At 47.1% G+C, this 27,417-nt stretch overlaps 1 protein-coding gene across 3 annotated transcripts in view; it reads right to left on the bottom strand.

The window, feature by feature from the left end:
* THRA (thyroid hormone receptor alpha) overlaps positions 1–27,417 on the bottom strand; it is a 789,997-nt gene that overhangs the window by 44,206 nt on the left and 718,374 nt on the right. For all 3 annotated transcript variants that reach the window (XM_086924372.1, XM_086924374.1, XM_086924373.1), the window contains 2 exons: positions 24,296–24,396; positions 9,653–9,800 (listed from right to left, as the gene is read on the bottom strand). In XM_086924372.1, coding sequence (XP_086780498.1) covers positions 9,653–9,800; positions 24,296–24,396 — 249 coding nt within the window. The remainder of the gene's footprint in view (positions 1–9,652; positions 9,801–24,295; positions 24,397–27,417) is intronic.

Here is a 27,417-nt window from a genome sequence, read left to right as displayed (position 1 = left end):
CCTGATAACTGGCCCACACCTCCGGCTCCGCCGCCGTCGGACTCGGGCCCACCATGTGCCAAGCTCAAGTCTCGCTAGCTCGAGGGCGCTCTACCGAGGCCTAAGGTCGAAAGAGGTTTATGCTCCGTCCTCCTGTCACAAACTTCATTGAAAAGACTCCTCAAAGTTACTCCCTGTCTGTGTTCTCTGCATGCCAGGTGCGGCAGTGCTTTAAATGGGCAGGTACTGCCTGGTACTGAGCATCTGCACCTCTTTCGTTTGCAAGGGCGAGTTCCTATACTTCTCAGCACCGCTGCAATACATTTATTGGGAGAGTACCTAAACTTCTCAGCAATGCTGCAAAACATTTAATAGGAGAGTACCTGCACTTCTCAGCAATGCTACAAAACATTTAATGGGAGGACACCTGCATTTCTCAGGACTGCTGCAAAACATTTAATCGGAGACTACCTGCATTTCTCAGCACTGCTGCAAAACATTTAATGGGAGGACACCTGCATTTCTCAGCACTGCTGCAAAACATTTAATCGGAGATTACCTGCACTTCTCAGCAATGCTGTAATACATTTAATGGGAGACTACCTGTACTTCTTAGCAATGCTGCAAAACATTTATTGGGAGAGTACCTGCATTTCTCAGCACTGCTGCAATACATTTAATAGGAGAGTACCTGCACTTCTCAGCAATGCTGCAAAACATTTAATGGGAGGGCACCTGCATTTCTCAGCACTGCTGCAAAACATTTAATGGGAGGGCACCTGCATTTCTCAGCACTGCTGCAAAACATTTAACGGGAGAGTACTTGCACTTCTCAGTACTGCTGAAATACATTTAATGGGAGAGTACTAGCACTTCTCAGTACTGCTGAAATACATTTAATGGGAGAGTACTAGCACTTCTCAGCAATGCTGCAATGCATTTAATGGGAGAGTACCTGCATTTCTCAGCAATGCTGTAAAACATTTAATGGGAGGGTGCCTGCATTTCTCAGCACTGCTGCAAAACATTTAATGCGAGAGTACCGGTACTTGTTAGGAGCAAATTGGTACTCTAAAGAGTGAGTCTGCACTTCTATATTTTCATTTACCATTTAAAGCACAGAGGAGTGCCGTGACTGGCACAGCGTCCACCTGGCATAGATGGAGCAGACCATGACCCGACAACAACATCAAGGCCAGTGTCAAGTCCCCTGTTTGCAGGCACTTTCATTCTGGCACTGCATACTGATAAGAACAGGAGAGTAGATCAAAGAGAACCAGGATTAGTACAGGTTCAGGACATCATTATGATAAATTCAAATGTAGTTACTTTAAATGAAACATAGTTACATTGCCAGTGGTGATCATAAAAGTTTGGGTGTGGGGGTGGACATCGTGGACCAATGTTGGGCATATCTGACTACACGAAGACCCTGAACCAGGGATTAGAAGCGCCCAAACTGATGACCAGAGACTTGTAGAAGAGCTGGCTGGAAGGAGTCTGAACCAAATCACCAGCAATAAAGAAATAAACCAACCAGCAGCTAACGCCAGAATAATCTGAACCAACAGCCACCAATCAATCAATCACAGCATTTGTATAGCGCGCTACTCACCCAGAAGGGTCTCAAGGCGCTTGGGGGAAGGGGTCCGCTACTGCTCGAACAGCCAGGTCTTGAGTTGTCTCCTGAAGGGGAGGTGGTCCTGGGTCAGCCGGAGGTGGATGGGGAGGGAGTTCCATGTCTTGGCCGCCAGGTAGGAGAAGGATCTGCCTCCGGCGGTGCTCTTCGGATGCGTGGTACGGTTGCGAGGGCGAGGCTGGTAAACCGTAGCTGGCGGGTGGACGTGTAGAAGGTCAGGCGGTCGTTGAGGTACTTGGGGCCCAGGTCGTGGAGAGATTTGTGTGCGTAGGTGAGGAGCCTGAACGTGATCCTCTTGTCACCGGGGAGCCAGTGCAGGTCCCTCAGGTGGCCGGAGATGTGGCTGCGTAGGGGGATGTCCAGAATGAGTCGGGGGGAGGCGTTCTGGATGCGTTGGAGTCTTTTCTGTAGCTTGGCTGTGGTTCCGGCATAGAGGGTGTTTCCGTAGTCCAGTCGGCTGGTGACGAGGGCCTGGGTGACCGTCTTCCTGGTTTTGGTCGGGATCCATCGAAAGATCTTGTGAAGCATGCGAAGGGTGTGAAAACATAATGAGGATACGGCGTTGACTTGTCTGGTCATCGAGAGGGAGGAGTCCAGGATGAAGCCCAGGTTGCGTGCGTGGTCTGTTGGCTTGGGGGCGGTGCCTAGGGCTGGGGGCCACCAGGAGTCGTCCCAGGCGGAGGGTGATGGTCCTAGGATGAGGACTTCCGTCTTGTCTGAGTTCAGTTTCAGGCGGCTGTTCTTCATCCACTCGGCGACGTCTTTCATCCCTTCGTGTAGGCTGGTTCTGGCGGTGTCAGGGTCTCTGGTGAGGGAGAAGATCAGCTGGGTGTCGTCGGCGTAGGAGATGATGTTGAGGTTGTGTTGGCGTGCGATGGCAGCTAGAGGTCTCATGTAGACGTTCAAGAGGGTGGGGCTGAGTGATGATCCTTGCGGGACGCCACAGATGACTTCGGTGGCCTCGGATCGAAACGGGGGGAGGCGGACTCTCTGTGTCCTTCCGGCGAGGAATGAGATGATCCACTTCAGTGCCATCTCTTGGATGCCGGTGTTGTTGAGGCGTTGGACTAGGGTGCGGTGGCAGACAGTGTCGAATGGTGCGGAGAGGTCCAGGAGGATGAGTGCCGCTGTTTCCCCGTTGTCGAGCAGGGCTCGGATGTCGTCGGTGGCTGCGATGAGGGCGGTCTCGGTGCTGTGGTTGGCTCTGAAACCGGACTGCGAGGGGTCGAGGGATCCGTTCGTCTCGAGGAAGGCGGCAAGCTGTTTGTTGACGATCTTCTCGATTACTTTGGCAGGAAAAGGGAGGAGCGAGGTGGGGCGGAAGTTCTTGAGGTCGGTGGGGTCTGCAGTTGGTTTTTTCAGTAGGGCGCTGAGCTCGGCATGCTTCCAGCTCTCCGGGAAGGTGGCAGTGTTGAAGGAGGTGTTGATGACGTCCCGGAGTTGGGGTGCGATGGTGGAGTCGGCCTTGTTGAAGACGTGGTGAGGGCAGGGGTCGGTTGGAGAGCCGGAGTGGATGGTGTTCATCGTGCGGGCTGTGTCTTCGGTGGTCACCGTGGTCCAGGTGCGGAGGGTGGCGGTGGGGTTCGTTGGTTCGGTGGTTGGGTGCTTGGATGGTGCGCCGAAACTGTTGTGGATGTCGGCAATCTTGCGGTGGAAGAGCGAGGCGAGGGAGTCGCAGAGATCTTATGAAGGGGTGATGTCGTTGTTGCCGGTGCTGGGGTTGGAGAACTCCTTGACGATGCTGAAGAGTTCCTTGCTGTCATGGGCGTTGTTGTCCAGTCGCTCCTTCAGTGATTTCTTCTTGGTGGTGCGGATGAGCTGGTGGTGCTTGCGGGTGGCGTGTTTGAGGGCGGTCATGTTGTCAGTGGTCCGGTCGAGGAGCCAGGCTTTCTCGAGGGCGCGGCAGGTCTTCTTGGAGTCCTTGAGTTCGTCGGTGAACCAGGGGGCTTTCTTGCTTCTGGGTCTGCTGGGAGGGTTCTTCAATCCTGGGAGGGTTCTTCAATGGTGCGAGGTCATCGGCGCAGGCGGTCAGCCACTGCATGAAGTTGCGGGCTCCTTCGTTGGCGTCTGATGTGCTGGCAGGTGGGTTCTGGCTGAGGGAGGTGGTGAGCTGGTCGGCGGTGATCTTGCTCCAGCTCCTGTAAGGAACCTGTTGCGGGTGGTGGTGGGTTGTGGTTTTTCTGAAACTGAAGTGGACGCAGCTGTGGTCGGTCCAGTGGAGTGGCTGAGGCTGATGTGCTTGCTGGATGAGAAGACGGGATCAAGCGTGTGGCCGGCGTAGTGGGTGGGGGTGTTGACCAGTTGCTTGAGGCCGAGGTTGGCGAGGTTGTCCAGCAGGGTGGCGGTGTTGCGGTCCTTGATGTTCTCCAGGTGGAAGTTGAGGTCCCCTAGGAAGATGTAATCGGCGGAGGGGAGGGCGTGTGGGCTGATGAAGTCCGTGATGTCTTCGCTGAATTGCGTGCGTGGTCCCGGGGGTCGGTAGATGAGGGTGCCTCTGAGGGTCGTCTTTGGGTCGGTGTGAATCTGGAAGTGGAGGTGTTCGGCGGTGGCGAGGGTGTCGTCGGCGTCGGTGGTGATGCGGATGGTATTCTTGTGGACGATGGCGATGCCTCCTCCGGTCTGGTTGACGCGGTCCCTCCTGATGATCTTGTATCCATCCGGGATGGCGATGTCGGGGGCTGAGGAGGCTATCATCCATGTTTCAGTGAGGAACGCGATGTCTGGTGATGTTGTGTCGAGGAGGTTCCAGAGTTCCACGGCGTGTCTGTGGACGGAGCGGGTGTTGAGCACGATGCATTGGAGGTCGCTGCTGGAGTTTGGCTTAGCGGGTGTGGTGCAGGTTCGGAGGCAGGAGAACTTGCAGGTTGTGCAGGTGAAGGGTCCGTGAATGCGTCTTGGGGCGGCTCGGCAGCAGGTGGGGTTTCGGCCGGAATTGAGTGCGTTGAGGGCCGCGCCGTCGTAGGTCTGTCGGGTCGACTTGCATCGGTGGGGACCAGGGGTTCTGGCACTGGGCGCGGACGGGCGCAGACGGGCTTGGTTTTGGCGCGCCTTCAGTGCACAATCGGCGCGCCCGCTGCGCGTGACCGCTGCACGTACGTGCGGTCGCCATTTATGGCGAAGTGGGAGGGAGGGAGGAGCAGCTGGGAGGCGGGAGCGCACAAAACGAAAAGGGGGCATGGCCGCTTGGACGGCGGCGGGAAGCGGGGAGCGGGGCGGGCAGGCACAGGGGGATTGATGAGCACAAAACAAAGCTAATGCAACAATTTGCAGGGGACAGCAGTGACAACAATAATAAGGCAAATGAAACAAATAGGAACAAATAGGAAACAAAGATTAATCAGGCACACGCAAATACGTTGGAGGGGCAGGGATCAGCGAGGCAGGCACAACCAACAAGCTGAGTGCAACCTACCCATCAACAACAAGAGTTTGAACCAAGCACCTAGCTTAGAAGAGTTTAGACCAACAGCTAGTAACAAAGAATCAAAACCATTCACCAGAAAGAGGGAGGGTCTGACCAATCACTCACGACGAAAGAGTAGTAATCACGCAGCATCAAGAAGAAGAACCACCAACCAACAGCTTTTTCAAGAACAACAATCAATCATGAGTTAGTCCAAGCCACCTACCAGTAACAAGATAAATCTAGTCAACCATGAGTGATAACAAAACCAAAGAGTTCTAAGCAGCTACAAGAAACAGGAAGAGTTCAAACCAGCCACCACCAATGAAAAGTGTGAACCAGAAGCAACGCAAATAGGCTAAACTAACAGCTAGCAACAAGAGGAGTGAAAAACAAAAAGCAACAAATAAGAGGCCGAAGCAATCACCATTGTTTAGATGAGGCCTAAGCCAATCAATCACCAACCAATTGAACAAGAGTATGAACCAGACGCTAAACACACACATAGGAAGAGACAGAATTAGCCACTCTTAAGCGAAGGATTCGAAATTAATAAACAATGACTGAAAGAGGAAGCCCAACCATTTACACAACCACAAGTAAAGAAGGGCACTTAGAACCAACCACCACCCACACATGCCAGGCATTCATGTTCTCTCGATTGCCCTACGTGGATTAGTCAGAAACACAGGAAGTGTGTACAATTATAAAAGTATATATATCTAGTTGGTTAAATACATACTCATGTACTGGGGTCAACTAAGGAGAGGTAGCAGATTCCACCCCAAGTCTGCCCTGTGTTAACCCTGGCACTTTTTTTTGCTGTCCTTAGATGAGGTAAATAGGGGTTTCATTGTCCTTTTACTTTCTGTAGTTTCTACTCTGAATTTACCTTGGGTCATTAGAAGCAAATACAAGCCTAATTTGGAACCCTATGATCTCACTATAGTCAGAGTGGGTGATGTCATCTGGCATACAGGTGAAAAGACATCCATGAGATCAGCTGGCAGTTTTATCACCCTCCGTTTCTCAACTATGCAAGATATTGAGGCAATGTTCTTCCTAGGAGAGCCCTACGTGACTCGGGCACAGCCAACCTTAAACATCTATCACAATTGCTTTTCTCTCAATTTTTTTAAAATTATTTTTATTTAAAAAACTTTTTTGCTTGCTTTTCTCTCTAAATGTGCCTTTTTTAATTATTTCTTCCAGCCAGTTGGTGTGGCCTTCGTGTCTTAGTTACATGAACTGTAACTACGCTGAATGGTTCCCAATAAACCTTTCCGTGAAGGTCCAAGCTCTGGCACAGTCATTAGTTATAGAATGCACCCACCACAGCGCAAGCTATAACCAGCTATTATACATGCCAGACTGCAACCTCTGTATTAAAGACTGCCTCTAATTTCCTTATTACAGTATTATGACAACTCTAGCAGCCAGTAATAAAGAAATGATTTAGCTGCTCAACTGCAATATGTTATTACACTTGAGTTATGACATAACAATGACTCCTCTCACAGAATATAATTAAAGAAGCAATGAAAGCAAGGAAAACAGGAACTCGTTTTTTGATTCTTCTGCTATGTTCTGAAAAGAAAAAGTGATCAAAAGAAATGAAGAAAGAAAATATTTCCAGCAACATGTTTATTTTTCTCTCCATATTATAGGTCATTTGAGAGAGGCAAATTCTCCACACTTTTGTACACAATCTGAGCAAAATATATTTTTTTACCCGACTTACATTAAATTGATTGCAATATCCTATTCCAAAAATTACCAACTACTTTTTTAGAGTGTTTATTTTAGCAGGACAGGATCTGCTTTTATTCTACTTGTCTGCAATGACTACGAAAGAGCAAAGAGTCTGCTTGTATTCTACTTATCTGCAAGGACTATGAAAAAATACATCAAGCATTTAATTGGCTTGTGGGAAGGGTGATGGAGTGACCATGTATTCAAAGGAATAAAATACCCTGTACTGTACAGTTTAAGGACATTGCATATCACCTTGGAGCTCTATGATTTTATATAGGAACTAGGCCTTTGGTCCTATTCCTCTATGTGGCCATGGAACTCCTGAGTGACTTGAAATATCCTTATAGTACACTGCACAGGGTACTTTATCACACATATATATTAACCATTAACCTAAAGTCTTACACCCTTCTCCATCTTGGGAGGGGAAGACTGTCCCACACCTTAGCAGTTTTATCACAATAACACTGTATGGCTCGTCCTTGGCTGCGGCTCTCCAGTCACTGGTGCATCCCTCTGATTTGATAAAAAATACACTAGTATAGCATTAAATTGTTGGGGCCTTGCCTCAAGAACTAACATTTCACAGTCTGAGACTTGCTAGAGAGAGCCAGCAGTGGTGCAGCTTAACCCATCTCACTATATTGTACAGCCCTCCCGTTGCAGGATACAGCCAGGGGGCTGTTGTCCAGGTGGGTGAACAGAGCTGGTGCTGCATTACTTGACCCTCTATTCAGCTGACCTCTGTGTCAGCACTGCTGGTGCCATTTCATCATCATGCCCAGTGCACTACCTGGTCAACTGAGCAGAATATCTGTGACAGGATGTGGGTGGCTCTTTTTCAGCGTGATACAGATATGAAATCCACTTGTAAGCATTGGCTGCCGCTTAAGTGGCTTTACCAGCTTGTGGTACCAATGGACAGCTGAGGGCAGCAGTAACAGTGTTGTCCCTTAGTGGCATCCGAAGTTGGTACAAGAAAAGATGGGCGGCTCACATTACATGCAAGCAGCCGGCGCAGGTATAAGGGGGTGAGATATAAGGACCATTAACCTAAAGTCTTGCACCCCCCAGCCCATTCAGGAAGGGGGGTATGTTTTACCTTCAACTAACCTTTAATGACAATAATACTGGCATGGTTGGTCCTTGGCAGCACTCCATGTCTACGATAATTTTAAACACATGCAGCCTTATAACCTTACAATAGAGTTGTATTTTTTTTTAAGGATATCCATCTAAATCGAATAACCAGAAACAGCATTTCGGAGGGTGGCAGGACAGATGGGGGCATGTGGTACGGTGTCTCATTGTGTCCAGGCACAAATTACTTACACATTAATGTGCATTTGTAAAGCGCATGTTCACCTGTGGGCATCTTGGCGCTTAATAACAGATGTTTATTGTTATCCAACTCAATGGTACTCGTTTTTTCGACCTCAGATGGATGAAAGGCGGTGACCTGTCGGGATTTGAACCTGTGACCATGAGGTCACATGCAGTGGATGAATTAGTCCACTGAGCCACCAGACTTTTCTACAAGAGCCAGTAGAGGACTAGCTGTGCTTGTAAAATTAGCAAGAAACTCTGGCAAAGCCATTACTCTCACCTTTTGAATGCGATACAGACTTACTGGATTTGATATTGCCTTTTGCAGAGGCTGTTCAGCTTAAAATGGGGGAACAGGGCGTTAAAAAGAAACAAGTAAAAATATTGTAGGTAAAGAAATGTAATAGCTGTGTGGGGAGGAGCATGGAGAGTGGGAGATTTTAGGGGGAAAAGCAGCAAAGGATGGAAAGAGAAAGAAAACACATGCACTCCCATTTAGTGCTAGAAGAAAAAAAGAGTCCCCCTGAATGCAAGTACTGGAAACAGAACTCATTCTATCAGAACAGGGTAAAGAAGAAATGCTCCAGTGGCAGGACAAACAAAAAGTAGCCATTGAATAAGAATCAGGGAAATTAGATAGACAGTAAGCCTCCAATCTAAGAGCAAGCACATGACCCAAAGTCCACTCTGAGTATATAATTTAATGCATTATAGACAATAGGTCTTCAGCAACACACAGGTAAAGTTTTCCGAATATAAGCCCAAAAAACAGCTGTGTTAAGAAATGAGCAAAGCATTAACAACGCACAACATGCTGGGTTAGATAACTGGCCATTAAAATAAGAATATTTCAAAGGATTTCAAGGTGCTCGGACAACACGGCAGAGCGTTAAAATCCAGAACACACGCTATGTCAGCAAAGATCCAGTGCCAACTGCAACACCTACATATGCACTTTGAGAGTACAGATACACCTTTTATTCAAAGAGACTTCTACATGCACACCTGTTTCAATAATGAAGTGCACATATGCACTCCCTACCCACCGTGATGTCCAAAGCAAGGCAGATATGTGAAGCACATAACACATCAAAAGCAAACGTACACACCATGATGACACTCGTACATGTAAACTCTGGGCACATAATAATGCCCACAATATACCAACAGCAATGATTACATGTGGACCCCACGCGCTCAAGGATTCCCACATGTATTTCCCATGTTTGCAGTGATGGAAATTTGCAGACCCCATACGAACGTAAACACCCAATGCCAACATCAATGCCTACATGCACAAAATACCCTTTACCCACAGCAATGTTTTTTTATCAACAGGCACACCCAAAGCCCCCAGTGATGTCAACATGTGCACCTTAAGAAGATACCCACCCCTTAGCGATACCTACATGCAGACGTTGAGTACATGCATACCTGCAAGTCAAACTTTCAGTCCACCGTGATGACAACAGCACTGTTAACTCACATACCCCACGGTTACAGTGATGCCCGCAATTAAGCCAAGAGGCTCTTTGTCTGCCTAGACTTACAATCCATGGCCATGCCCACAGCGATGCATTTCTTGAAGCGGCACAGCTGGCACTGGTTCCTGGTGATCTTATCGATAATGCAGCAGCCGTCATACTTGCAGGAGTAGGATGGGTGGAGGTTCTTCTGGATCGTCCGTCGAAAGAAGCCCTGCGGTGGACAGGAAAGGAAGCAGATTGTAACATTAGCACTTCCAGGTCAGCAATGGTGAAAAGTGGGAGGTAAAGTGTGGAGGCAATAGCGCATAGAGAATAATGAGGATCACTGATGCAGCCTCCACAGAAGCCCAGTAGCATGCAGGAAGAAATGTTTCGGCATATTGAATTGCAGTGCATTAAGATGATCAGGGCAACAACACCATGCACACTGGCCTCCTGAACACAATCCATAGCAGCAACTTGCATGTCATCACAGTGACTTACCATAAGTGTCCCTATAGATACCGGTCTCTTCATTGTGTCCACTCCATGACACTGGTGTGGGAACCTACTGCATGAATGTGCACATCAGTCAGTCCCTCAGTGCTTACAGGACTCGGTGCTTTTGTAAATTTATGTTTTTGCTGGCATTAAAAGAATGTGTTGTGAGTATTCTTTTGCATTAGGTGCTATACTATTCTGTGCACCCATAGTTTGCTCTTGGCACTGTAAGAACCCATGCCTCAAGCTGGCAATGCACCTCTCTCATTGGTTAGTAACTGTAAATACTCATGAGATGAACCATCCTTGCAGGGGCTGCACTGCTCTTTTAGGGGTGGGGAGGAGAACAGCTCTATGAAGGAGCAAATCTGCTCCCCCATAGCGACTCTCTACCTGCTTCTGGGGTGCAAACATACAGCCACTTCCAGTCTTTGAACAGGCTTCCATTTCGTTATACTTAACTCTTTCAGGGCTGGGGAGATGTGGTCACTAGGAGCCAGTGGAGTTCTACAAAAGCAGTGGCGACGCAGCCTAAGGGAGTCAATGAAGCTCTTTTAGGGCGAGAGAGATGCGGTAACTGGTAGTCCATAAAGCCCTCTTAGGACTAGGGTGAAGTGGTCACGAAAGCCAGTGGCTCTCTCAGAACTGGAGTGAACTGCTTACTGGTAACGGTAACCAAGGAGATCAGTGAGAGCAGTTGAGATTATGGCTTCACTGGAAATCAGTAGAGCTCTTTCAGGCCTAGAGGCTTGTGGTCACTGAGAGTCAATGAAGCTTTCAGGGTCAAGAGATGTGGTCACTGGGAGACAATATATCCCTCTGGGGCTGCATTGATGTGGTCACCAGAAGTCAATGGATCTCTCACAGTGCTGGTGCTCCGTGGTCAACCTAAGCCCTATCATTATATTACATTAGATTATATCAGTGATGGTTATAGGGATGTGGACATTGCGAGTCAAAAGAGTTCCTTCCGGCCCAGGAAGATGTCACTGGAAGTAAGTGGAGCTTTTTCGGGGTTGGGGTGATGTGGTTTGTTTTTCTAGCATCAGGCAGTCTTGCCAACTTTATTCTCGTTATTATGGACCACTTTCTTAAGAGCCTCAGAATAGACTAAATTGTATGCATGCTAAGTTTTATGTGCTGAAGAACCCAGGTGGACTGAAAGAGGCATGTTTGGTGGAAGACTTGGCAGGAGCCAGATTCATCCTTTGCCATCTGTTGGACAGGAAGAATAAAAACCACAGTATGGCAAAGGCTCAAATTCAGACTCAAGTTTCCAAGCACCCTAGGAGCGTTTAATGGTGGATGGCCACAGCGAGGTACAAGCCCATGAAATGACTGGACACACCCCTTTGCTACGTTTGTCCTTCCCAGGGGGTAGCTGGCCTAGTTTTAGAATGTGGTATTCACAAACTGAGCACTCAAACCATCAACCTACTGAAAGGCGTACCAACCCTCTACAGGCTGGTTGTATGAGTTGCTGTACCAGAAGATTTTCATTTCTGTATCGAAAGCTTTCCAGTATCGCCACACTGGTGACACACACATCATCCAACACCAGTGGCCTTAAGAGCCCATTGATTCTAGGCTAGCCTGTTCTGGACTGTAGTCCACAAGCGCAGCTATGAGCTAATTTTTAATTGTTACACCTCTCTTCATGGTGGCAAAATTCACACCTCTGCAACAATCTCCCAAACCATCCTTCAGAGCATAACCAGGCCACCTGTTCACTAAAAAACAGAACTCTGAAAATTACACTTTTTATACAAGCCTTCGAAACAGGCGTCGCTCAGTGAGTTTAACGACTGCTGCGGACATCTGTAGTTATCTGCAGGTGAATTTGAACCTCAACAAGGACTACTGAAACATCCATCCTTCTGAGGTTGGTACACTAACTACCATTACATAGAGCAATGATGCACTTTATATTTAAAGTGCTTAGAAATTAAGTAACACATGAAGCACTTTATAACAAGTAATTATAATTCAACAGCAAATTATAAGAAATAGACTTAATTCTTAAACTGTTGGCTCAGGTGTTCCTACCTGTCCTCATGGCTCGGCTTTGCCCATGCTGATACTGTGTCTACACATATGCTAACCTATACTTATCCAAGTGCACCCGCAAACAGCCTTTTGACCCACCTCTACTACCTCACTCAATTGCATTTTATTTTTAAATCACATTGTTATAATTTATAAAGTATCTCAAGGCGAAATAACCAGACACGGCTATACTCAGCACAGCAGGTGCAGTGTTACCTGGGCTCGGGGGTGTTAAGGCTCAGTAAATTAAGGTTCTTTTTCGACCCAGCCAGGGGAAAGGAAGGTATTTCCTTGCTTACAATACACCGCGAGCACCCCTTGGCTCGCCAAGATATTTCTTTGGAGCAATTTAAAACAAACAGGCTTGGACTGCCTGGGGACTGAGTGCGGGGCCTGTCCAAGGAGCTCGGCTACTCTCTCGGCGCCAAAGAGGAAAGTCTGCCCCGCTCCAGGGTCCGTGACCCGTCGTGTGGCCTGGACGGCTTCCCGCGCGCTCTGATATAATTATTTCCCTAATGAGCGGCTCTAATGTGCTCCTATTTTCTTTTCTGTCGAGCAATTTTCTCGGCCATCCCGAACCATCGATCAGGGTTGGACGTGTTGTGCTACCCGCCGCGGCCGTTAGCGCGCGGTACAGCACGGCCCCTCCGTATTAATGACCTGCGGCGAGGCCACTTCCGGCCCGGTAATGACCGGCTGAAAGAGCCGACCTCAGCACCTTCCACGCCGTTCATTAATGGGCCGGAAATCCCTCGCGGGCACAAACATGGCGCTCACGCACCCTGGCTGGCTTGCGCGAGGTTGTGACCTTTGGCGACCAATCAAAGAGCTAGATTGCCAGCTCTAGAGCTGCGGGCGCGCAGGCTATTCCAGGCCCGAGCAGAGGGGGCAGTGTTTCTTATTACCAGTACAAGGGTTTACATTTGGGGCAAGGGCCATCTGGGCTGTTAGTGGCTTAACAAAACGCTTGGGGGCCCTGCAGAATGTGATGAGGGACCTTCTTATAGGACATATATCAGTTGGCTGCTTTATAGTAAGGGTGCTCCCACTCGGGTCGCAGGGTCAGCAGGGGCAGGGCCGGCGCTAGGCATGGGCAGCGTGGGCAGCGGCCCAGGGCCTCGCAGCCAGGGGGCCTCGCGCTTTCAAATGCTTCAGAGTTTGGAGGCCCAGGGGGCCCAGTAGGCCCAAGGGATTTAATCAATATCTGCCTGCCTTGGCCTAATCGCCGCATCTACATGAGGATAGCAGCGATTAGACAGGTCATTCAAGAGCCCTCCCCTGTGAAGTGCGCCCTGCCCCTGGTTGAATAAGAAGCAGGATAACCTGCAGGGCGCTAAAAGAAAGATAGAATGACGGCGCCTCACACTGAAAACAGCTCAGCTCATCCAGGACTAGGGAAAGGGAGCACAGAGTAAATGAAAGGGGTGTGAAATACGGAATCAAGTGAGAGGGGGCGGGGGGAGCAGATAGGTGTGATAGCAGCCAGACAAGAGGTGCAGGAAGAGTAGCACAATCAGAATGTAAAATTGGCTGGACTAGGGCTTTCAGTGTGCTAGGTCCCTCGAGTCTTTACCTGGTGGTAAATTAAAATAGTCAGTGAAACAGGCCCCTACCGGACCCTATATTCTTGTCCTTTACTTTACCTACAAAAACAATGATCCTGTATCAGCACAATAATTGTATAACACAGTGGCCGGGTTGGACATTAGGGCAATCAGGCAGTGTGTAATGGTCCAATCTGCCAGGTTAGTATTTGACCTGTTTTTTGGGCTGTTTGTTTGCCTGCTTTATGGTCAGATGAACATGTTCGTAATGTTGATTCTCATGATATTAAAACAAACATTGCCTGCAGCAAAATCAAATTATGCAATCTCTCATACCTTACAAAATACGTAAATAGCATGTCTTTACAAGTTAAAAACTGCCCTAATTTTGACACTTTTCTAGCTAACTAATTCACTAATGGGGGCCACTTTTATTTTGGTGCTGGGCCTATTTCCTGACCCTATGAGCAGGCGCAGTTCGTCCATTGGGGCGTGGGGGCGTAGCCCCCCTGCCCAACGCTGCCCGCAGCTCCCTCATGACAATCATGTCAATGAATCAACATGACGTCAGACCGCCGGGCGGGCGTCATGTTGATTCATTGACATAATGCACAGACGGCAACACATGTACGCATGCGTGGGGACGGAGGGTGAATTTTTACCCGTGCCCACGCATGCGCACTTGTGTTTTGGCGGCGTTGCGCATGCCCATCAGGAGCCCTAATGGGCGTGCTGCGGGCGAGAGGGTACCTGTGCCCCTGGCGCCAGGATTGGCCAGGGGCGCTGTGAGCCTGTGACGTGTGCGGGACCGGCAGCAAGGTAAGAGTGTGTTTTTCGGTGTTTAGCTTGCACAAATGACTTGCGATAGTTCAGTGTGTTAAAGCATCTGCTGCAGAAATGTGTAAATACATGAATGATGGATGGATGCAGGGTGGGTGCATTAATGATTGTTCGGTGGATGGGTACATGGATGAATGAATGGATGCATGCATGATGGGTGGATGGATGCATGAAAGATGGATGCAGGATGGATGGATGGGTGGGTGGATGGGTGGATGCATGAATGAATGATGTATGGATGCAAGATGGATGGGTGGGTGGATGGATGGTTGGATGCATGCATGATGGGTGGATGCATGATGGATGGATGGGTGGGTGGGTGGGTGGGTGCATGCATGAATGAATGATGTATGGATGCAGGATGGGTGGGTGGATGGATGGATGGATGGATGGGTGCATGAATGAATGATGTATGGATGCAGGATGGTTGGGTGGGTGGATGGATGGATGGATGGATGGATGGATGGATGCATGAATGATGTATGTATGGATGGATGCATGCATGATGGGTGGATGCATGATGGTTGGATGGGTGGATGCATGAATGATGAGATGGATGGGTGGGTGAATGGATGGATGCATGAATGATGTATGGATGGATGCTTGCATGATGGGTGGATGCATGATGGATGGATGGATGGATGGGTGGATGGGTGGGTGCATAAATGAATGATGTATGGATGCAGGATGGGTGGGTGGGTGGATGGATGGGTGGATACATGAATGATGTATGGATGGATGGATGCATGCATGCATGATGGATTAATGCATGATGGATGGATGGGTGGGTGGATGGATGGGTGGGTGCATGAATGATGTGTGGATGCAGGATGGTTGGGTGGATGGATGGGTGGATGCATGAATGAATGATGTATGGATGCATGCATGCATGATGGGCGGATGCATGATGGGTGGATGCATGAATGATGTATGGATGGATGCAAGGTGGTTCGGGCTCGCTCACTGCGCTCGATCGCTGCAGTGCAATATGCAAATTAGTTTACGCCTCACCATTTTCAAATGTCAGCAGCCGCCCCTGCCTATGAGGTCACTTCCTGTCAGGCTAAATCTTATGCAAATTATAGGGGCCTCGCATGTTCCTATTCTGCCCGGGGCCCCACAAATCCTAGGACCGGCCCTGAGCAGGGGTATACCTCTCTGGGCAACTGGGATTGTATAAGTGGGGAGGGTGTTATGGATACACTGTTCTCACCGAAAGACTCTTCAAATACTTGTGCTTTAAAAGTGCGCATACTCACACAATGTGATTAACTGCACTTCTTTAATTTGAAAGGGAACGTACCAGTACTTCTCAGAAGGTCCTTCGAGATGTCGAGTACATACACTTTTATACTTCCATTTTAGCCACTGTTAAACACCTACATAAATAATCCTGATCCTAATGGTTTCTTCTGAATCTTGCTCATCTATCCGTTGGTCCTAAAATGCCCTCAGGGAACCCAAAGCACGCCTGGCAAATTTTGTCAGACCTGCTCCCATAGGGTGCATAGCGAGTGAGCCAGACCCCTACAAATGGATTCTCCTATAAGGAAATGTGTGTGTGTGTGTGGGGGGGGGGGGGGGGGGGGGTATTGCAAAAATTGTGATTCTACAACACATTTTTTTCATTATATATTTAATTGTTTATGTTTTTAAAGCACACTTAATGATGACTTAGCAGTGCACCAGGATACGGCAATCTTTATTGGGGGTTCTTCAATAATTCCCTCACTATCACAGTCCAACAGTGCCTCTCATCTCTCCTTAGCCCCTCTTTCACATGTATTTCATTTGTTTTATAGCACCTCTCATACCAGTGTAGGGTGTCAGAGCATTTTACATCACACAAACGTACAGAGACAATGGATCAGATGTGTGTAAATCATTGTATTGAAAATGTTACATATGGCAAAAGGGACTGCATGGTGCAGGATTCACATGCCAATCATAATGGCAGGCATTTTTAAGAGTCCTTGGTCTGGGGAAGCACAAACTCAGGATTCAGAGCATAACACAGTGGTTAGGGTTGACTTAATAAGAATTTATTTCTACACAAACAAACCCTTTTAAGCAAAATTAGGATAATTTAAGACTGGGGAAAAAAACATAATTTTCTAACCGAGATTATAATTGTAACTTTGAACTGCATAGTAAGAAACGGATTTCTATGCACTGTTCTGTGATCTGCATAACACACACAATTTGAAACTGGCATATTAACTCCCTGTGCTACCTCAGATGAGTCAAAACTCCCACTAGACAAATCTCAGATCAGCAGGTACATTAATCACCAGTTATCTTGGCACTTTTATTGTTTTCTGAAAACTGTTGGATATACAAGGAGCTCTGCAGTGCTTTTAAAATTGCTGCACTGCTATAAAAGCGGCCTCCAGTAAAAGCGGCCTTCCGTGCAAAGACTTGATGCCTGGTACGGCCAGTCTGGCCTTGGATTCCCTGCCCTGAAGCAAGTTCCAGATAATGCCATTTGGATCTTCAAACCGTCCACTGGAGTCTATGGCTTGTCCTACGGATTCAGGTGGTAGCCTCTCATTCAGCAAAACCACTTCTGCACTGCCTTACACGGAGTACAATGTCCCAAAAAAACATATCCAGTAACATTACCCAGGAGAAACCATTTTCAAACTGTTAATTGGAATTCCCACTTAGGAGATAGGTGTATTATGGCGGATGCACGGTTCTCGCTTTCTCTGTTTGCAAGCTCGACATCTCAAAGCGCTGTCGCTCAACACTCACTTCAGACGTAAATCCTGTGCCAGAGCTTTAAGGCAGACTGAGTCTTAAGGGGATAACGTGTGAGCCCCACAGGTCAGAACTCATTAAGCAGCAAGTCTGGGAAAGGGCCGCTCTCAGACAGTCTATTCCTGGTGCAGGGAGCGGGCAGCAGAAGACTGTACATAGAACTGCCTGCAGACATGGGAGAGGGGAGGTATACTTGGCACTTCTCTCGTGGCCCTGCAGCCTCCCTGATGCCCACGTTCACGGGCTGGAAATGTCCGCTCCTCATATGCCCTGTCCTGAGCTACAGTCACCGTCATTGCCCTTCTCTCAGGGGTCTGCAAAGACCACAGTATCGTCCTCTTGAGGGGCTTGCTGGGACTCTGGAGCAACCCCTCATGGGCTGTCAAGACCAGTATCATCTTCTCATGGTCCCAGAGTGCCTGTGGTGCTACCCTGCCACGGACTTGCAAAGCCCATCAGTAACCTGCTCTCATGGTCCTGCAGTGCCCGTCAGCACCCTCTTCTCATGGGCCTGTAAAGCCTCTGGACAGGCTGGTACAGACTCCTAAGGGGTTAGTGGTACCCACCAGTATGTTCTTCTCATGGGCCTGCAATGCCCATCAGTACCTTCCTCTTATGGGACTGACTGCATGCATTTCATGGGCCAGACGTTTCACCCATACACTCCTTTTCCTGGACCTGCTTAGCCTCTTTACGCACCCCTTGTGGGCGTGCACTTCCCACTAGCAGCATCTTCACCAAAGGCCTGCAGTGGCTCCAGTACTTCCCTATCATGGGGATGCGGTGACCACTACACCCTTCTTTTCATGGACCTTCTGTGCCTCTGGTATTACCCCAACAGGAACGGCAGTGCCAAAAAACACCCTCCTTTCACGGGCCTGCGATGCTACCCATCAACAGACACACATGTCCACAACTCCCAATAACACCTCACAACTTCCGTTTACTAATCCAATTCAATCAGTTTACTCCTGTAAAAAAAACCACAGTAAATGCACAAGACCTAAAGAGCACAAACTCAATACACTTACCACAACTAACCTACAAGGAAATAAAAAAATTAAAAAAACTTTTACCAATCTACTACCGTTTACCTCTAACCTTGGATTCTGGAGTAGTGTTCCACTCCCAAAAAAGCACCTAAACACTTCATCAGGGGTAGTAAGCACTGTATAAATACAATTTACGCTTAGAATTATGGGCCTGCAGTGCCCCTTCCTTACATGGGGCTTCAATGCTCCCCATCATGGGCCTGCAGTGCCAGCTAGTACCCTTCTCTTATGGGCCTGCAAGGCTACCCATCATGGGTATGCAATGTCAGCCGGTACCTTCCTTTCATGTGCTTGCAGCCCCCTACTGCACCCATCTCTCTTGGATCTTCAGTGTCTTTAGCTTGCGTTGCCACTCACTGGCGCACAGCACCGGCCAGTACCCTCTCTCATACGACTGTGGAACCTCACATAGACCAGCAATGCCACGTCCTCTCCTCTAGTTCTAAGACATGTGACCTCCCATTGGCACTGCCTTCATCTCAGACCTGTAGTGCACTTTGTACCACCCTTTAAAATATAATTTGATTCTGTGCCCTCCTATCAAGGGCATGCATTGCCCCAGCTCTACTTCTTTCAGATATAATGTGCCCTGACTCCCTCCCTTCACATATGCGGGACCCTCCAGCCCTTTCCTATTTCCAGGTCAGTAGGCATGTACACTGGCGCAGTGTTACGCGTGTTACCCTAGTGTGCAACAGAGGCAAGACAGGCAGTCTACAGCGACTGCCACGACAGGTTGAAGCTAAAGGCCTGGCTTGTGTCTCAGAGTCCAAGCATAAGCTCAATCATCGAAAGATCCACTACCTAAGTCACTAAATAGATAACATAACATATGTAAACATTCTTCATAATTCACAAATGGTTATTTTTTGGTGTGACTTTGATAATTCATCTGTTTGTAAATACTACTGTTTCCAATTCTTTAAAATAGACATAAAGAGAGCGTTAGCTTTGCCATGGGGAGGATTGCTCTCTCACCTGATGTTATTGGCTGCTTGGTGTATCGCTTTGTCTCCTGTGGAATACTTGCATCGCAAACTACGAGGGACTATCTTACATCTCAAAGATGCTCCGAATTATCACGTATAAAAGTCAATAAAGGCATTACAATCATAATGCAATACTTTTTTGTTTTGATTCTCCACTGCAACAAGCTATTTAAATCTTTTTTTAGCAGACCTATCGATTTTGCCAGTGCTTTTTTTACATTTATGTTTTACTTCAATAATTTAGATTGCTTCATTGCACAAGATGCGGGAATATAATGCATTGTTTCTAAAAGAGTGCACTTTACACATTTGGTATATACTATTTCACACACTCTGAGATTAACCACTTCTAGGTGCTTCAACATTTGTCAGCTAAGGCAAACGAGATGCAGTAAGGTAAATGATTTACCTGTGATCACACAACTTAGACAAGTGGGCAAGCTGGGATTTGAGCCAGGTTTTCCTGAATACACAACTTTCGGTCCTGCCAGGGTACATTATCTCCCAATATCTCTAGTCTGACAGAAAAGGACAATGGTTTGTGCGCGTGTGTTTTTCAAGTGCTAAATTAGTAGCGGCGTTCGATAAAGTTGACATGATAAATGAGTGGGTCTTACTGTATATAGGAAATATTTCTAGAAGCAAGCCAGGCGTGAGACAATAACAAAAGGCACAGCAGCATAAAGAGGAATACATGTTTGCAAAATGAAAATGGCTTTGTTCACTAGACATTTAAAAAGTAAGTAAGGTGGCTGTTTATATGCTGACATCACTGGGCTTCAATGATATAAGCAACTTATTTCCCAAGAAACTCCAAAGCCCAATGCGGATAATACAATAAATTAGCAAGACAAGTGGGCCACAGGGGTTCCAACAAACTTACTTTCAAGTTACAGACTCTTAGTTGAACACAACTCTAAATTGTATTTTTTACTACTTGTTCTGCATTTATTTTAAACTGCAATTTCGGTACAATCAGAAACAAGCTTTGACAAAGCTAATAGGTCTGCCATTGGCCGTCATCCTTTTGGGTTTGTTAATGGTAGTTTTGAATGTTTTTTTATAAAACTTAATTGCTGGGAATGGTGCCGAGCCCTCCCCAAACTATAAAAAAAACATTGGCTAAAAGTCAAAAAATGTGGTCTCACGAAGCACACATTGACATAGTAACCCTGGGCGCTTAAGGGAACTAGTTTTTCTGCTGATGTGTTCCTTATGAAATACAGAATACTGTCACTGACAGAGGAGTGAGCTAATAGCTGAAGTGACCTGACCCACTTCCCCTTGCTCTGGGCTGTAGTGGGTGGAACTAAAATGTGAATGACAAAGTAACAGACCAATGTATGAAGAGAGCCGGCTGAAAGCATATCGTTTTTGCAAAATCAGAAGGTCTTGGCTTATACCAGAGCCAAAAACCCACATTATAACTCAATACTTTAACGGCATGCTTTGTGTTCTCTTTTCTTGGTCAAACTCCATTACAGTGTGAGAGCGCGGGCAGCATCTTGGCTTGAATCTGGCTCATCATTCAAAAGGGCCACAGAGCTGAGCCAGACGTCTGGCATCAGCATTCTTGCCCACCCGCCTCCACCTCTCAGCCTCTCTGCGAGGCTCTGCAGGTCTTCGGCCTCACCCTGCCTTTTCAAAACGGCTCACCACTCTACAGGGTTAACACTCTTCACAAGAAAGAATATATATGTTGGTAGAATTTGCTCTCACCAGGAATTTTAACTGTACAAAACATATCCCCAAAATCAGTGCACAATGCAGATGTTTTCACTTACTTTAAAAAATAACTTATTTACAAAAGCAATTGACGCCTTGACTGCTGCATTTCCTTATAGCGAGGCCTGAGCAAAATTTTAATAACACCGAAAAAATTCACAAATTTCCTGTTATGTGAATTGTAGGAAATTTCACAGAACACTATTTTATGTAACTTTTTTCATTGAATGTATTTATTTATTTAACAGATTTGTACCACACGCAGCTACCCCATGAGGTTTCTGGGCACAAGGTGGCAGAGACGGAGAAGTTATGGGTTTATCAGTCTAGAAAAGCCAGGTCTTCAAGCCCTTGTGGAAAGCAAGTAATGACATACAGGCCCATATAGGTGCTCTGGAAGGGAATTCCATACGTTAGGGCCAAGATAGGAAACGGGGCGCCCTTTCATACGGGACAAGCAAAATCAAGGCACGGCAAACAGAGCGCGACTCGAAGAGCTCAAAGTGCGAGAGGGCTGATTCGGCACCACCAGATTTTGGATGTAAAGGGTTCCTAAACCAGACTGAGCCTTAAGCATTTAGCACATGGCTTTAAAAATAATACGTTTGGGAATTGTAAGCCAGAGCAAGTCATGAAAAAGATGGGAAACTGAGGCACATTTTGGTAGGTGATAAGGAAGCCCAGAAGCCGCATTTTCTACCATCTGCTAATGACGTTGGGCTTGTGCGCACCTCATGTAAAAAGTCCTATAAATTACTAGGAGACGACAGCCTCTCACAGCAAATACTGTGCCACATGTCATTCTGATAGAACAATTTCATGTAAGTTTTTAATATTTTAAGAGACTTTTGTGAAATTTCACCATAACAATTGTGCAGTGTTGTGCACACTCTTACATATACACCTGTTCATTGGCTCATCAGATCCCAGGATTGAAACGAGATCACAAAAGGACCCACAAAAGTCCATTAAGTAGTTTGGAAAAATGGGGCCATTTTACTTAGCCAGAATGTTGCTGTGCTGGCTTCCTGTGGCCAGTTGGAACCATTACAAGATGGCCTCTTTCTTTTCCCAGTGTCTACAAACGGGAGCAACTTATGGGTTGAGCTGGTTTCAACAATGCAACCATGAGTGCAATTTGTACAATATAGATAAGACTCAACTTGTCGTAGCTTCCTTAAAGTTTGCGTCATAGGGTGGTAGAGATTTCCTCCAGCAGGTATCCTCCACCCGCATGTCTCTTACAGCCATACTGTGCCACACTGCATCAGTAGCTACCTTCAAACAAACTCTGAAGGACCTCCATTTTGATATTAACTGCAGTGCAAGGTGCGCACCGAGATACCATTGCAGCATATATTGTTTAATAAATGCAGTTTGTTTGTCAATTCCTCCAATCTCTCCAGTTAAGGTTTCTCATGCAGTCAGTTCAAGATGATCTGCCCTACTACAATCTCCATTGCTTTTGGCTTGAGGGGTCTTCCACTTTCCCCTCTATTAAAAAGGTTCTTTAAAAATGTCCTTCCTTCCAAAAGGCTTCACACATGGCTGCTTGGCCATCTCTTTAAACTGAAGTAACTCTAAATGTACCCTGTTTAACGCAATAATGCAGCATGTAGTGGGGTCCCAAGCCAATGACATTCAAGAAATGTCCACACTCGGAGGTGGACTCTACCTTTACTCATCCCATTCTCAACAAACCAATCTAAGTTTGCTTATGGAATGTCAGTCATTGAGCTGCCAGTGGGGTGACTAGCTGCCTATACTTTCAATAAAGTCGCTTGTCTCTTTCTTGAGGACATAAACACGTTTCTACTTCACTCCAAATCACAACTCTAACAAGGAAGAAAAGTCTTGGTCGACCCCAGTTTCTGTACAGCCAATGACTTTCACATCTGACGACAGTGAATACTGGACTGTCCATCCATCTGTCTACTACAGGCAGCAGTTCTCCATCAATGGGCCTGCATCCTTGGAGCCTCACCTCACACCACACTCAAAGCATGGAACTTAGGATTCATCTTTGATTCAGAGATGTTCTTTATTCCCAGGGTCAATGCAGTAATCAAGCGTATCAATCTAGAGCCCCTCACCCCAGAATACATTCTTATCCCTCAGCACCGATCACTGGACAGAGGTGATGGCACGCCTGTCTCCATCGCTGTAACTTCATCTAAACCGGACTGCCCAAGACACTCCTTGACAGGCTGCCAGGGATGCAAGATCAGGCGGCCAGAACATCCCTGAACCTGTGAACATGTGAGGACAGAAAATCCCAATTTAAAGAACTACCCAGGATCCTGTGAAAGTGAGGTTCAAGCTCAAAGGCCTCTGGACTGTCCACAAAATATACCGGCAACTCACCATCGTGCCAACAGAAATCTGTGATGGGCAGAGGTAATATTCATCGCCCAGGAATCGGTCAAATGTCCGACACACGGAGCAAGTTTGCTGGGGGTCCAGGCCCTTGGGCTGAGGAATGAACTGAACTCAAGCCTGAGAGGAGAACCACATTACATACAGGTCAGAAAGGCCAGAAAATAGACCTCTTCTGTACCACTGATAGCTCAACTCTTGAAAGGAGGTTAGCGATTTAAGAAAATTGGACTGCGCCTTTTATGGCACTGAATGGACTATTACTTTTTCATTGTCACATTTCCCAGATTCTTTCCCATCTGCGAATACTCTGAAGCTTCATGAGACGGCATGCAGTGCTACAGAAACCAAAGTGTTAACTTTATCATATTCTGTCCTGGAATCCTTGCTTAAGACTTATCAACAAGGTGTTTTGGGTACATCATCAAATATCACTTTCACCCCAAGTACTCATGTGGGGGAGCTAGCATTTTACTGTAGCAAGACTCTATGCAGGAGTGAATGTTGCAAATACATATACAATGAACCGGGATATAATGCCATACTAAACAGGGGTGTGAATATTGCCCTGAGAGGGGGTACGAATGGCCCCCTTTGTGTAGAGACGAGAAGGTGCAGGTCTTGGCTAAAGGGGGTCGAATGTGCAAATATGATCCTCACATGTTATACCTCTCCTCCTCGGTCAGTTTAACTTTGAGTCTTCCATGGTGATGCCATTGTGATAGTACCACATGCAGACACAATGTGGTGCCATTGTGATAATGCTGCATATCAGCACTGTGACACAATTCACACTTCCAAACCCATGCAGCTTCAACAGACGATGCAACGGTCATGGTAGCATCCATCCACCGCCGCAGCATATATATACCCCATCCCCAGGCCTGCGCTTACCTTGCAGCCTTCGCAGGTGATACAGCGGTAGTGGTACCCTGTGGCCTTGTCACTGCACACAACACACGGTTCATCTTTATCCAGATAGCTAGGGATGTACCCTGGAAAAGACAAAATGCACATCAGTTCAAGGCCCATGAAATGCCAATTCTGCCACCTTCAGGGTCTTGTACAGGACACATGGGGGGCTGGAAGGAGGGGTACAGGGATGCTGTAGTACCTCCAAAATAACCATACTGTAGTTCAGAAGATGAATTAGCAATAAAGGTGCCTTTACAATTTATTTATATCTTCTCACATTTACAATGCCTTGAAAGACAGAGGTGAAATTCCAGGCTATGACTTATGACACATTTCTGCTTATACTTCTAACATGAAGATTGGTGTTTACATTTCTTTCTCTGACTGCAAAGTGAGAGGACATTGTAAAGTGAACTATGTAACAATCTTGCTGGGGTACAGGGAGTATGAAAGGAAAGGTTGTAGGACAACAAAACGTAAATACCTGTAAATGAATTGAACAAATATTTTGAAATGTATCGACAGCAAGGAAAGCACAAATGAGGCCTATTTTTTTTTACTCCTACGTGTAATTGAAACAAAGATTTTAATAGGACTTTGCCACATTTTATAATTTACACACTATGTAGTTATATCAGTAAAACTGAATATCTCTGCAAATGTATTGGTCATTCCAATGGAAAATGTGCTGTCTGTAAATGCCCGTGCTATGCCACACCATACCCTAGTGATTTAGTGATATATTTGCAACTGTGTGCCCCAAGATACACCACGGGACACATACTGCTGAATGGATGTGGCTCATTGCTACACTTGTTCTTTGTGTGGCACTTGGATTTATCACAACCACTATGACTTCAGTGATGTAACATTGGCAGCAGCGCCCCTCACTCTTAAAATGGTTCCAGCTCCATTGGTGTGCCATGAGCATGCAGCAAGACATTTTCTTACGCTTTAAAGGCACAAAAACATCAGAACATCAGAAGATCCCCCAAGGGACCCCAAACACCTACCTCGCTTTTCATGATTTAGGGTGACCCTAAATGGGGACGCTTTCTAATACTATGGCTTACCGTACGGGCCATGCTTCTTTTGTGTCCCCCACTTAACACTGCGCTATTTATCTACACAAAGGTGGGCACTTAGTAACACTACTGCACACTACACCAAAGCAGCCACTGCCTACATCGATGGGATCTACTTCCACCGGTTATTCATTGCAGGGATGCACCTGGAGGGGTCGGTGAGCATTGGGCATTCTGTTCATTTCAAAGATGGCGGTCTCTCAAGGAGTCATGTGACTGGAACCATCTGAGGCGTGGTCACCCGACCATAGTCTCTTCAAACTGATAAGGACAACAGTGGAGATCAAATGAGATCATCCGGGACCTGGATCAGAAACCAGGGCCATGTGGTTGTTGACCAAGATGATAACTTGAGAAAAATAACGTCACAACACAATGGGGAACTCTGTGCAGTGTGGTCACCTCATTATTTTGCTCCAAGTCTTTGCTCCCCCTCCTAGTTCCCCTGTGCCTCTCCTACCTTCTATTGCATCCACGCTCCACCACACCTGCCCTCTACCAAGTACCTCTCTTGGTCTTTTAGGCAGCTCAGCTACTTTCCCCATTAGTGGCATATGTGGTGTCATGCGATTGCGGCTAAAGGTGGACACGCGGTCCGGGCACATCACCAGGAAATCACTGCATGCTACCCGGTCAATCTGTGGGAGCTGAACCTACACCCACTGCCGGGCTGGTGGTGGGCTAGCGGTCTGGATGCAGACTCCACTGCAGGATTCCAGTCTGGGTGGAGCAACCAGGAATAGCAGCCGTGGAGCAGTGTTAGCATCACGAGTGAGGAGCTGGTAAAAACCAGGACCGGAATGCGAGAGAGGAAACAGAGAGTGAGAGAGAGAAGGCAGTGGAAGAGCAGTTGAGAATGAGTTGAGTCTTTGACAATGAGGTATGAATGAGACGTGTGCAAGAAGGATGTTGCGAAAGGATTGAGTGTGACAGGAATCGGAAAGGTAGAGACTGAGTGAGTGTTGGGAGTAAGAGGACTGAGTGGAAGTTAAAGGAGTGAAATGAGATGTGAGAGAAAGCAAATGTCATAAGAGGGGTGTGAGTGAACTCCTGACCCCGGTTGAACCCTGGGTGGACCCAGAATTCAAGTCCACCAACTCTGTCCTTGGACCCTGGACTATGAGCCTCCCGGGCACCTATATCTGCAACGAAGGACAAAACCTTTAGAGCATCAGCAGCTGCAAGAGGCTTGGACACTCCTGCCTGGCAGGTTGGCCCAGCGTGGCAGGTATTCTTGTCCCATGCACTTCTCAGTGAAATTTAGACAATCACTGCATGGTATTTGCTGATTCAATGTTTTCTAATGTGTTGAGACAAGTCAGATGGCTGCAGTCTGATCTCCAGATGTGCTTCTCCCATGGGCAGCTCAGCTTCCAGTGGAGCTTAGAATACAGGGCATCTGCTGCATGCCAACAGTACTATATGTCATTTCTAAATCGTGTTCCAATTATACATTGTCTAAGCTCATCCACTGGGGTAGTAGCGACTCTAAAATGTCAATGCATGGCTCTGCATCCCTGCACTGCTAACCGTGCTCTTGCCTACAGGTCTGACCACTCACCCTTCACTACATCAACCCCAACCAGTGCCCCTCAACTCAGCATCCCTTAAACCAATGAATAGCCCATCATTCTACCGAGCAGCAACATATGGCGAGCATCGAGAACGGACGATTTAGAGACCTCACTGAGGAATACGAAGGGGACTAGAAACACCAAGAGGACTATTGGAAATATACAAGGCGAAGATACCTCATGACAAATCAAATCAGAAAAAACACTGCAGAGGAGGACTGGAATTATGAGACCCAGGCATGCACAAAGCACGGAGGGCATAGATGGGGGTACAGAGAATCAATGGAACCGGGCACGCAGACTTAGGTGGATCAATTAATCAACTTGGATTTGTAGAGTGCAGCTAATCACCCGCGATGGTATCCAGGCACTAGGTTCTTGCTGGGATAATTGGAAGAGCCAGGTCTCGAGTCCCTTTCTGCTTTCTGGTAGGGAGGATGAT

Source organism: Lissotriton vulgaris, chromosome 5 (assembly GCF_964263255.1).
Source record: "Lissotriton vulgaris chromosome 5, aLisVul1.2, whole genome shotgun sequence".
NCBI lineage: Eukaryota > Metazoa > Chordata > Amphibia > Caudata > Salamandridae > Lissotriton > Lissotriton vulgaris.
This window is presented reverse-complemented; position numbering and strand designations above follow the sequence as displayed.